Source organism: Micropterus dolomieu, linkage group LG01, assembly GCF_021292245.1.
Source record: "Micropterus dolomieu isolate WLL.071019.BEF.003 ecotype Adirondacks linkage group LG01, ASM2129224v1, whole genome shotgun sequence".
Classification (NCBI taxonomy): domain Eukaryota; kingdom Metazoa; phylum Chordata; class Actinopteri; order Centrarchiformes; family Centrarchidae; genus Micropterus; species Micropterus dolomieu.
In genome coordinates this window covers 5,615,639-5,628,081 of record NC_060150.1, presented here as the reverse complement: position 1 = coordinate 5,628,081, position 12,443 = coordinate 5,615,639, and the positions used below count along the sequence as shown (strand labels likewise).

General features: G+C 41.2%; 1 protein-coding gene across 1 annotated transcript in view; it reads left to right on the top strand.

The window, feature by feature from the left end:
- kcnh7 (potassium channel, voltage gated eag related subfamily H, member 7) overlaps nt 1-12,443 on the top strand; it is a 67,932-nt gene that overhangs the window by 22,048 nt on the left and 33,441 nt on the right. Inside the window, exons 3-5 of the mRNA XM_046053589.1 lie at nt 2,383-2,538; nt 7,603-8,082; nt 10,898-11,112. Of these exons, the coding sequence (XP_045909545.1) occupies nt 2,383-2,538; nt 7,603-8,082; nt 10,898-11,112 (851 nt within the window). The remainder of the gene's footprint in view (nt 1-2,382; nt 2,539-7,602; nt 8,083-10,897; nt 11,113-12,443) is intronic.

Sequence of the window (12,443 nt, the reverse complement as noted above, 5' to 3'; positions counted from 1 at the left end):
AATAACGGAGTGGAAAAAATTGTCCTTGAATAATGTACGTGCGTGTGTGGGCCTATGTTTCCACACCTGTTTTTGATGAACATGCTAATGAGTGTCCAGGTCCTCTACTTTGACAGAATTGGCTTTGCAGTTTGTTCCTCTTCAGTTCAACCACAGGGGAGACATTCAATCGTCATGAATTTAGCCTCATTAGCTAAAGCTTTTTTCCTCGTTTGTACAGAACCTGCTAGCATTGCTACAGGATAAATGGTCCCTGATGCCGCTGTATGATGGTGGCTACACTGCAAAAGAGGTCGTAAACTGTCTCATCTTGTGTAACTAATGTTTAAACTTTACTCACTTGAAATGTAACTTTACAAGTTGAAAACCTGGCTATTTTGAAAGGTAAATTTCTCTCACTTTGTTCTCAGCGTTCTCCTCACAGACGTCTGCAGTGGAATACAGATGATGTCATTTCATTTGAGAAACATCTTGAAGTTGCTTTGTGCTGGAGACTAATATCCAACTTGGCACAGGAAGTTTGTTTTTTCTCTGGAGCGCTCACTTGTTTCCATGGAGATAGACATGATCGTTTCAATTTTAATTTGGAAACAAAATGAATCATTGCTGCTCCTTGTGCTTAAGGAGATAAAACGGACACATTTATACTAAGGCTGCAAATCGGTCATTATTTTCCAGTCTGTTTTTCTCTCAGACATTTATATCTGAAGGGTGCAACACTGACACAAAAGCTAACACATTTTATTATTCACAACATCTTTTGTTGTGAAATACAATAATTAAAAATAGTTAGTTAGGGTTAAATTGTATAATTTGTCAATATTAGACTTGTATAAGTATATAAAACTTGAGAGCCCTTTTCTGTTCTTGTTAAATCCATTAACTTCCACTAATACTCATGGCCCCCTGACCTTGCTGCATACAGTACATATTCCCTGTAGTGAAAGTACATCCATATTGTTCCTGAAAACCATTAAAGCAAAGAGCCACCTCCGTCTGGGATAGTGGCTTCTTCTGCATGTTCTCCGTAAAGGCAGAAGTGGCATGATAATGCCACCACCCCCCCTTTGACAGAAATTAATGACTCCATTCACTCACGGTGACACTGATGTACTATTAGGGGCAAGTTACTGCTTAGCCCAGCGCAATCAGGGCTCCCTAATACATAAATCAAACCCCAGTCTGGTGAAGCAGTTGATTTATAATCTTGCTGCACAATACAATTTTGGAGCCTATCGATACGTTATGAGAAAAAAAGACAAGAATTCTGCAATTAATTTGTTTCGGGGGGAGGGGCGCGCGCACTGGCATGCATTTTTTCGCATTTTTGTTGAGTGTGCTTGTGCAGCAGTGTGTCTGTGTCTCTGTATTCCCCCAGAAAAGAAAAGCTGTAGGCTGGGTGCCTGCTGGGTGAGCTATAAATAGTCTACTGGTGACAGCAGGACTTGAAGCCTAATGTGAGGGAGAGCATCTTCCACATTTATTATTTAAAACTTAATAGTTATACATTTCATTTTCTACACCAGTTACCCTGGTCATAGCTTCTGTACATCCCATCTAGCCAATGCTGGCAACCAGAGATAACACCATTCAAGCCTAAACTTCTTTGTTTGTGTGTAACAGTGATCCATCTCTGTTGACCTTTTTTTTGATAAATGTGGAACATTTTAGACATGAGGCATTAGCGACGAGCAGGGTTGCATTAAATTTACCTCCCACTGCGGAGCCATCAGCAACTCTATAATTGGGGTTTAAGAACTGAGAGCAATTCATTCATTTTTTCCCCAGACTGAATTGTAAGAATGGTTGCTATATTTTGGTGTGGGTGTGTGTGTGTGTGTGTGTGTGTGTGTGTCTTTTTATTCATGTTACATTAATTTGGATGTCACTGTATGGAAGTAATTGGATAAGACATGGATGTTAACTTGAGGGGAATGGATGTTTGCACTGTATTTGACTGTACTGAACTGTGCGGTACGCAGTAGCAGGACCGTCTGGATTTATGAAATAATTTAGCTCCAGAGGCTTTCCTCTCAGTGGATCTCTTGACCTTTTCACCCTCATTTCTCTCCCAAGCCTTTCCACACACACAGCTTTATCTGGAATAAGATGTTTGAATGTCAAAGAGTGTTAATGGAAAGCTCCGGGGTCAAACTGTACTTTAGCTGAAAAGCTGTTACTTTGAGTCTTTGATGGGGTTTTACTATTTTGTTTTGCACATAAAATAATTAAGTTATGAATTTTAATCAAGCGAGCTTGCCTTTTAGACTACTGTGGGTCATAATTTCAGGATTCTATAACTGATTGCAGTGAGACGTGCCAAGTTCATCAAACATAAAAGTTTATTACCCATTTCTAACCTTGATTTAATTTCCTGTTTAGGTTCAAACTTCCTGTGCGCCACCCATATCATCCCTGTGAAGAACGAGGAGGGAGTCGTCATGATGTTCATCCTTAACTTCGATTACATCCTAAACGAAGGCAGCAGTGACTCACTGGAGAAACTCAACCACACCTCGCCATCCAAAGCTGACCAACGTGAGTAAAGTTAAAAAAAACAAACAAAAGGCTGACTAGAAAGAGTTTAGTGGAAGCTAAACCTGGTCCTGTTGGTGCCATGCAGTAAATATAGTTACAAATATTGCATTTAAAAAAGGTGCAACATTTCCTTTTTCACATGTTCTGCATATTCACCAGTGGAAGACGTCACAGGTTTGGATTGGAAGAGCAAGGAGGAAGGAAAGGATTGATAGTAATATAACAGCCAGTCATGACCTTTTACTTGTAACCTTTTCCCACATCCACATCAATTTCTATCTTAACAACTTGACATGACCCTAATATTCATTTTGCATGCCCTGCTAGATGCTATAATGCTGTGTAGATGCTATAAAGCGACTGACATAATTTATAGCGAGCTCCAGCTTGTGCATTCACTTGTACTTGCAGTAGTGCTGCGCCGGAAGTCCCTGCGAGACAGCTCCTTTGGCATGTTGACACTAGCGTTTAGCAGACACTGATGCGTTAGCCTGCCATCATCTCAAAGGTCTGGCCCAATTATAGCTCATAGCCTGCCAGGATGGCCTGATGAACTACTGGAGCAGTGCTGGAGAGCACTCGGCTTCCCAGAGCTGTCGGTGTAATAGTGTATAATGCCATTCCCCTGCGGTGCTCTCCAACATGCTCTTGATGCCTCCCCTCTCTTCTGTGTCTCTCTCTTCCCCCCAATTTCTGTCTGTGACATATAAAGCAGCAGTATGGAGGACCAGAGGTCACTTCCAGATGACTGTAATTGGATGAGGCCCCTAACAGGCTGCATTGCCTCATGGGGTGTGTGGTGAAAAGAGTGAGGATGTGTGTTGAGGATATAAGCAAGTGTTGTCAGTGTGTTTCTGTACTACGTGACTGTGCGTACACCATGCATAAACGTGTATGTGTGTGCGCAGGCGTGTACGTGTCACTGATGAGGCCTTCCTCTTTCACTTTTCTATGGGAACTAATTGCTCAGCCTGAACACAATGGCAATCCCTGATGCAACAGGCCTCTCTGAATTAAAGTCTTTTCATGCCTATCTGAATAACTAAGTGGGCGTGGGCGTCCTTGCAAATCTGGTGAGGTCCAGATTTGTTTAAGGTCGAGTCTCAGTGCTGGACACAGTGTCTGTCTCTCTCTCTCTCTCTCTCTGTGCCTACATGCAACCTCTGCCATCGCAGGGATTACAGGAGATAGTTGTTTATTGGCCTTATTTCATTGCAGCCCTCCCTCAGCTAACTCTAGAGACCTAGTATAGCATTTGTGACATTTTAATGCATTTGCCACAACTGCAGACTAGTGCATGGTTTAAAGGGGAGAATGGTGTGAAACTGTTTTCAGAGGCACACTAGGCTATGCATTGTGATTAATATATGTTTATACTGTTGGTTAGTATTGAAGATAATAAAGAACTCGAGAAAATAGAATATAGTCATGTTTAGTGGCACTGAATCACTACTCGGTGGAAACAAAAGCAAAACCCAACAAGGGCTTCACTTTAAGTTACGGGCTGTCACATTCCTGTCATGGAAAAGGCATGTGTGACCACCAGACACAGGCTTAGAAAGCTGTTTACAAAGTGTTTTTATAATAAGTCACAGTGAACACAAAATGGACGCGGACACAAAAGGCAACATTGTTTTGAATTGAGCAGGTGCTGGGTACCAAATGAATGCGCATGAAAGATGGGACACAGTGCTTGTGTATGAAGGTACTATTGGAGCAAAGCAACTGGGCACCTGTGAAATAGTGTGTATCAGTAAATTTGAAGTCATAGAGGAAAAACATTTTTTTTTTTCTGGTTAGATATGTGTTGCACGAGTGAAAGTGCACGGATCTTGTCACTTGTGATTGGGGGGGGGCAGCATTTGAGACTGATTTTAAGCAGTTGTCATTATTGACTTGCGTTTGTGCAAGAAAAATATCCAAGAAAAAAATATTTGAGAATTTTCTACACATGTGCAACTCTCATTGCATGAATTCACAGACTGATTTGCTGAGGTGCAAATTTTGCCATGACTTCACATATTTTTTTTTTTTTTGGGTGTGTGAATGTGTTTTGCACCATATTCACTGTAGCAAAAATGTGAGAATATGAGGTGTTGTTAATGTGGTGTTTGTGGTAGAGGGGGAGAAAAAAAATCTACAAGTTTGCAAATCATCATTTTTCTGACTTCAAATTTACTGATACACGTGTTTTCTACAACTTCCACTCTCACAGGTGCTCAGTTGTTTTGGTTCAATAATACCTTCATACTTGTGCAGCAGCATTTCAAACACTTGGAAACAATCTCTAGCTGAAATGTTGTCAGTCAAGTCTGCAGGTGTGTTTTTGTCTTTAATTGGTATGGACCCAGGGAATCAAACAACACCTTGTGGACACAGCCTAAGATGCAGACAATGTTGACTGTTTTCTCCACATGTTTACTGACACACTCTGCTGGTAACTATCTAATTAGGAAAAATACATTAAAAAAATTAAAGCTAACTGGTATTAACTCAGGCTCATTGCAATCATACTTTAATTTTCTCTCTGTATAACTGAGTGTGGGGCAAAGTGGGGACACAGCAGAATTATCCATGTTATTCTCTAGAGTTGGTGAGTAATAGGACCACTGCGAGCCCAGGTAAACACTCCTTGAGGTAAAAGAACACCGCATGCAAATCAGTTAGTGTTTTTTTGTTAATTTAACGTGAGCAAAAGACAAACAAAAAGACACAAAGCCATTTTTGTCCTGCTTTTACCAAAGGATGAAGGTTTATTGTTCTCTACCTACTTCTCCCCTGACATCTGAATCATGCTCACATTACAGAAAGACATTTCACTCCCAACATGGGGATCTGAGGGCCCAATTAATATTCAATGCAAATATTACTATCTGGTATCATAGCAACTAGGGCCACTGCATGTCCATTGGTTATGTGGTTGAGTTTTTTGCAGGGAAAGAATGAGAGGGTTGGAGAGGGAGTGAGAGTGCGTGCACACGCACACGCACACACACACACACACACACACACACACACACACACACACACACACACACACACACACACACACACGACAGCACTTAAAGGGCAGCTTATTCCTGTAAGGTTCAGCCCTTTCAATATCACAATTAAATATAGCTACATACAATGTTTTCAGCATGCATCACGAATCCGTGACTAAATTACGAGCTAATTAAAAGATTTGTGGCGTACGTGCTTATCTTCCAGGCACATTAATTAGAAACAAAGCTCTGAGCATGTGAATGCTCATGAGCTACCATTCATTATTTTGTTGAGGAAAGCATTAAAATCAAATCGTCTGAAATATGAAATGTTAAATCTCCGAGATTGTCCACAGTTGAAGGAAATTTAAAAGTAGTAATATTGCTGTGGTGTGATTGCACAAGGGAACAATTTTCCTTCGGAGGGGAAAGTGTTTGAGACAGCCCCACTGAACAAGGTTTTGCTCTATTGTGCAGACTCTTTGGAATATAAATTCGGTGTGCTGTTTAGTGATTGGCTTCAGACTGATGAATCGGATGGTATTTTTGATCAGCAATCTTAACTGCCTCATAGCACCTAGCTCGGATGAAACAGAACTTTGTTCATGAATCTTTTTGCAGAAGCAACAACACCGCTTCATCTTCGTTAAAATGAATGACTTGTTTAGCTCATACTGCACAACAGATGTTTAGCACTAGCTTCAGCCCCAGCTCGGAATCACCAGTTAAATGCAAATTATAATTTCTGGCGTCATCAGTATCTGGCTTGGGATTTAATTTAAACACACTACACTCACCAAAGCAGACATGGAGAATGGTGTCTAAAATTAGTTTTTCTCTCCGTCTCACCCAGAAGGAGAAATGAGGAAGATAAAGATGCATGCTGCTCCCCACTGAACCTCAAACATTAATTTTATTTTCAATTTTACCACCTATTGTGTTTCTGAATACATCCATAGCTGTTCCACTCTTTGCAGATAGAGATTGGAGTTGAATGGGGTGTGTCAAATATAATGTGCTGTCGTTTGCTCAGTGTGCAAAAGGGACATAATGATGTGGTGTGAGGTGGTTGTTTCATAAACTCAGGTCTGCTCATCCTTTCTTTTAATGCTTTTATGAAAGGACTTGGTTTACACTAGGCCTCATGGCGGTAAGACTCGCTTTTCAAGGACTGAGATGGCGTTCTGATGTATGGCATATGTTCAGGCGACTAAATGATTCACAACATGCAGGCTACAGTTTGCGGCCCATATGTGAAATCCTGTTAGCGTGTCTCTCTCTCTCTCTCATGACATGTTTGCAGATATTGTTAGATGCAATTAAATGTCCTATTTCTGAAGTGTGTGTGGTGTATATCCTATATGCTTTTTTTTAACAGACTTCACACTAAACTCAACTCTGTTTTTATGTTTCTTTGCCTTTTTCATGCATAACATTCCCTAACTACCTACTGTTATGACAGCAGCACCCTAAATGTCACTTTGTCTGTGTTACATTCTCCTTTGTCTCCCCAGGAAGCTCATTAAAATCCTGCATATAATCCTTTATAGGACTGACTCCTGAACACACTTCTGCCATTCTAATATTTCAGCAAATGTCCTCCTCCATGAATAATTGACGGAAATTGAAGATTGAACTATTGCCTGAAGTAGAACGGGCATTTGTTTTGATCTGCCAGTGTCTTTATAAGATAGCTGCATTGGCAGGCTTTTCAGTGCTATTGGCAAACAAGTACGAGATATCAGCAGGGATGTTGAAAACTGCAAGCAAGTTCTGCTACAAAGACCTTAAAAACACAACACAAGGTCAGTGGGGGTTATGTAGATCCCACTGGCTCATTAAAACTACAGCACACTGTTTTTGGTGTCAGATAACTTTCACGCTAGTCTAGTACTCTGATACTTAGCGCAATTGGTATCACATATATAAACAGAACTTCTAAGGCCGTTGATAGCTAAGGCACTTCATACAAAGTGTTATTGATCAGCATAAAATGTTGTCAAATGGGCTATTAGTATGGAATAATATGACAGTAATAGATTCACTGTGACACTGTCTCGTTCTCATCGCTCTCTCTTAGGGAAAGGGAGATTCTTTCGCTTCCGTTTCCCGGCCTTACCTCTTCTGGGCATCAGCAAGCAGTCCCTGCCCCAGGAAGACCCCGATGCTGTCATGGTGGACTCCCCTCGCCACAGCGACGGCTCTGTGGCTACGCGCGACTACCAACTTCCCGCCACCCGCGAGAGCTGCAGTCCCTCCTACGCTAACGACACCCGCGCCCTCATCGGCCCCAGCCATTGCTCCACCCCTGTGTCCGGGCCTTTGGACCACTCATCGCCCAAGGGCCCCTGGGACCGGACGTACCTGGACCAGGCCATTGCCCAGACCCAAAACCAGAGCCAGGAGGACACACTTATTGCAACTCCGTCAATCCCGGGCCTCACTCCAACCGCCTCCAGAGAGAGTGTGTGCAGTATTCGCAGAGCCTCCTCCGTACATGACATGGAAGGCTTTGGGTCAAACTCCAAGATGGCGTTCAGGGACAGACATGCCAGTGAAGGTAGGAATCTCCTGCTCTACTATACTATACACTTAATGCATGCTGTAAAGCAGCTTTGAATTTCAAACAAATACCTCTATCTGTGTCCCACTCCTTGGTCGTAGTTGGTATTCCTGTAGTTTATCTAATTTAAGACCCCATCCACTCAAAAATGTATTATTGTTATGTCACTTGGAGGTTTGAGCAGAGTTTGACACTAGAAAGCTGTTTTTACATTCATCTCCTGAAGGGCAAATTTGTTTTTTTTCTATGCTCTCCTCAAATCTCGTTTTGGCCAACTGTGGTCCAATACGCAACTTACACAAATGTGATATGGAAACTTGAAGCCTCTAGTACTTGCACACTGAGAATGGACTTCAGTAAAGTAGTTAAACTTTTAAGATGAAACATATTTGCATATTCATACGAATGGATTTTTCAGTGAAGTAGCTACACTTAGAAAATTAAACTTATTTGCATACTCATGAGAATGAATTTTTCAATGATGAAGAAGGAGCTGATGTCATTTTTATTTATTTTGTATATCTCCCCCAACATGCCCGGAAGGGATCTTTAAAATAAAAGTTTAAAAATTAACATTTGACCCCCGATAGTGGGTGGTTGGCAACCACTGCTCTAACAAAACCAGAACTTGCCAAGTGATGTCAGCTAAGAAGAGAATCAGACGTGGTCCCAAATATTGTATTTCACAAAAATAAAGTCCTTGTGTGAAGGACTTTATTGGTCGTGACAAGCATTGACTGTAATTTGGCTATATTAATTACCAAAGTCCCTGTGGTCCCAAAATAGGAAATGTGAGATGTGGCGTGCCAGTCTGTTAATCAGTATTATAGTGAGTCACCATATATACCATGTGCTATTGATCTTCCCAGCAGTCTAAATCACTCATTAGCCTTTTGGCCCTCATTTGGTTGAGGGTAGAAGTGCCCCAGACTGGCCCTCTTTCCTCCAGGCCAATCAGTCTACCCCCATCCCCTTATCTACAATCCTCATTCAAATAGTTCCAAGTGGCTGACACAGTAATACGTCTACTTCACAGTAATGAATTGTTCACAGGGCCGGTAGCGGGGTTTAATGCCAGCCCTCATTTGTCATCATAGAAAACCAGAAACTCTTCTCACCTCCACTCCCCTTTTTCTTTCTTCTCCAACGCTGTGTTGCTGCCATCACAGACAATGGTCGCAATATTAAAGGTAACAAACGGCAGCCTGCTGCATCTTGATCTGTTAAGTTTTAGCACATCTATTAGATACTACATGCTGCACAATGCCTGCTTGTTGCATGCGTTTTCAGTCTCAGTGCACACAACCTGCTAAACCTAGCCAGTCACCCAGGGGGAGGCTCAGTTTAAAAAGGGGAAAAAACAAAACAAAAAACAACTGACCTCTGCACGCGCTTGCATGAAGCAACACATTAAATCTCTCCTACTTTTGTTCATTGAAGAAAATCAATGAAACTTTCCAAGATGATACCTCCGACTGTCTGTAACCTCTGTATTCTTTTGTGCAACCTCTGGTTCCTTGTTGCCATGTGTTAGTGAATGAAAAAGGTCCTGACTCACCCCGTCCTTTTTCCCCGTAATAATTTAAATTGCGGAACTGAATAATTTAAACAGAACTGTAGCAGTGCTTATGCTGCATGCGTTTCACAACATTATCTCTCTGACACAGATCGTGACTTAATGCATTAATGTTTAATTAGGTAAAGGATCAAATGAGGAGTTCCTAAAATTAAAGTATAAATGAAAGTAGATGTTTTGAAATGGCATCAAAGTATGAACATTTCAATCTTATAAAGGTTTACTCATAGAGCTGCCAAGGTGCTCTATTTCCTGATAAATGCCCTTATGTGTATATTTTAAGTAATGATGTTTATAGCCATGACTACTGACCCTGCAATCCAACCACCCTTCCATATTCCCACTTTACCCTCTACCCCCTGTTTCTTCTCTCTCCTGGTTTGCCAGTGTCTCGCTCCTGGATGGCTGGCGGTATGGCTTCCGCTTTTCCTTTTTTGAAGTTATTTTTTATGATTGCACTGATGTATCCTTGCTGTGGCATGTATTGAAGCTCTGCATGCAGTATCTCATCCTCAGCTGTCTGTTTCTCTGTCCTTGACTCTCAATCACTGTACTGTACTTTGTGAAAAGAGAGGGGGAAATAGTGCAACCTTCCTCTGCTGGATCACACGGCTGAATCAGCAATTTTGTCTTTTTCACTTTTTATCACCCTCATTGGGCCACATGTCTGTGTGTGTCACAGTGCTGTCACATATTGTTGCAGTGTTTAATGCTTTAACAAGAAGGCAGGGACTTTAATTCAGAGAGTCTGCTTTTCTTATGCTGTGAATGTGTAGAGAACATTGCGTAGTTTGATGGCGGAACATTTTGTTAATTCAACACACACCGGTTATGTCCAGGCTCCATCAGACAGATAGTTTGCCTAACTGTGTGAAGTTGCATTGTTTGTGCATTGAATCATTCTTTTCTTTCACCAGCAGTGTACTTCATTAATTAACTTTTAATAAGTAACTATAAAAGGCCTGATCATCCTAGACAGACAGGTCAATCAGAGGGTGTAGAGTTTGTATTTCAGCATCTGTTGTATTCTCTGTGTTGTGTCTTGGTTGAACTCACTCCAAAAGTAAGGGCCGCTCCATGCTCACTACCCATGTCACAGCGGTTACAAATAAACACTAGACTGTTCTCTGATGTCCATGATTCAGAACGCCTATTAAATCTAAAATAGCCCAATGGCACTATAAGATGAGGTGACTTTTAAAGATAACACCCCCACTCTGTTGCTTTCTCTTTCAGGGCCGCTCATCCAGATCAAATCCAGCCTGCTCGGCTCCACCTCCGACTCCAACCTTAACAGGTACAGCACCATCAACAAGATTCCCCTCATCACGCTCAACTTCTCTGAGGTGAACAATGAGAAGAAGTGCCCCTCCCCTCCTTCCTCTGAGAAAACTATCATCGCCCCAAAGGTCAAAGACCGCACACACAATGTCACCGACAAAGTCACGCAGGTAAGATGCTAACCAAGTGGGGCTCTCCACAAAAACCAGTGAAAAGTTTATGAATTTGTGAAAACTCACTTGAGACTGAGTGTTTTCCAGTTGTGTGGGCCTTAAATCTCTGCATTGTGCCTCCAAAATAAAAGCAGGAGAACGTTTTTGTTTTTTTTTGTTTTGCAGCTTTGTCAAGTTTATTGAGAGCTTTTACTTTTAAATGTCCTTTTAGAACTTTTCAGAGTCTCTCGCGTGCTTGACACACATCTAAAAAGCTGCCAGTAATGGTGTGATTGGATTCCCCTGAATTTCCTCAGGGAAATGAAAATAAGCATCCATGGGTTTACAAAGGCGGATCAAACGCCGGGACACACACACACTGCAGCACATGCTTTATTGTGAGCATGTGCAAAAGTATAATCCGTTTGTTGAACAAGGGAGAAAAAATATCTGCCGTATGTTGGGATCGATCACATAATCCTCCTAACGGGAATCCCGCGCCTACTGACCTACACATAGGTGAATAAGGATTTGAAATGATTTGACTATGTTCTGGCCCGCCATGTTAAGACTTGAAAAAACTTTGGCCCGATGCCAGACTTATTTGCCGATGCCTGCTCTAATGTCTAATGTGGGGTCTGGTTTTACTGCAGCGGGTCTTGTGTGTCAATATGTGAGTGGATCTGAATCCAACAGTTTACGAACTATCAGCTCTGGTCACATGGTATGTCATCACTGCTAAGAAAATATTTTAGCAAATCAATTTTATTTATACAGCACTGAATCAGGTTATCTCAGAGCACTTTTCATATAGTGCAGGTGTAGAACATACTCTTTATAATATTGTGTATAAAAATGATGCTGTTAAATGACATGAAATTAATTACTTTTTGGAATTTGAATCACAGATATTAAACTGGTTAGAAAAGAAATCAGATATTTTGGTGAAAATTTAAACTGGTTAGAAAAAGAACATCAGAATATTTTTGGTGCAGGAGGTGAAAGACTTCAATTATTTATATAAAAGATTCGGTGAGGCATATTAGAATCCGCTTTTATTGCTTGGTATGTGTACACATGAGGAATTTGACTCTGGTTGTGCATTGCTCGCAATGTGCCTACTTATACAATAATACAATTATAAAATCCAGACACAGGCTACAGTATAGAGAACGCACACAGAACGCACACAGAACACACACAGAACACACACACAAACAATATAGACGGATTGAGACAATATGAACAAGTAGTAAAAAAAAGTATTTTTGGAATTAGTTTCTCTCACTTTATAATTGTGCAATAAGGCCATGATTATATTGCTGCTATTTTCGACCATGGGTTAAATG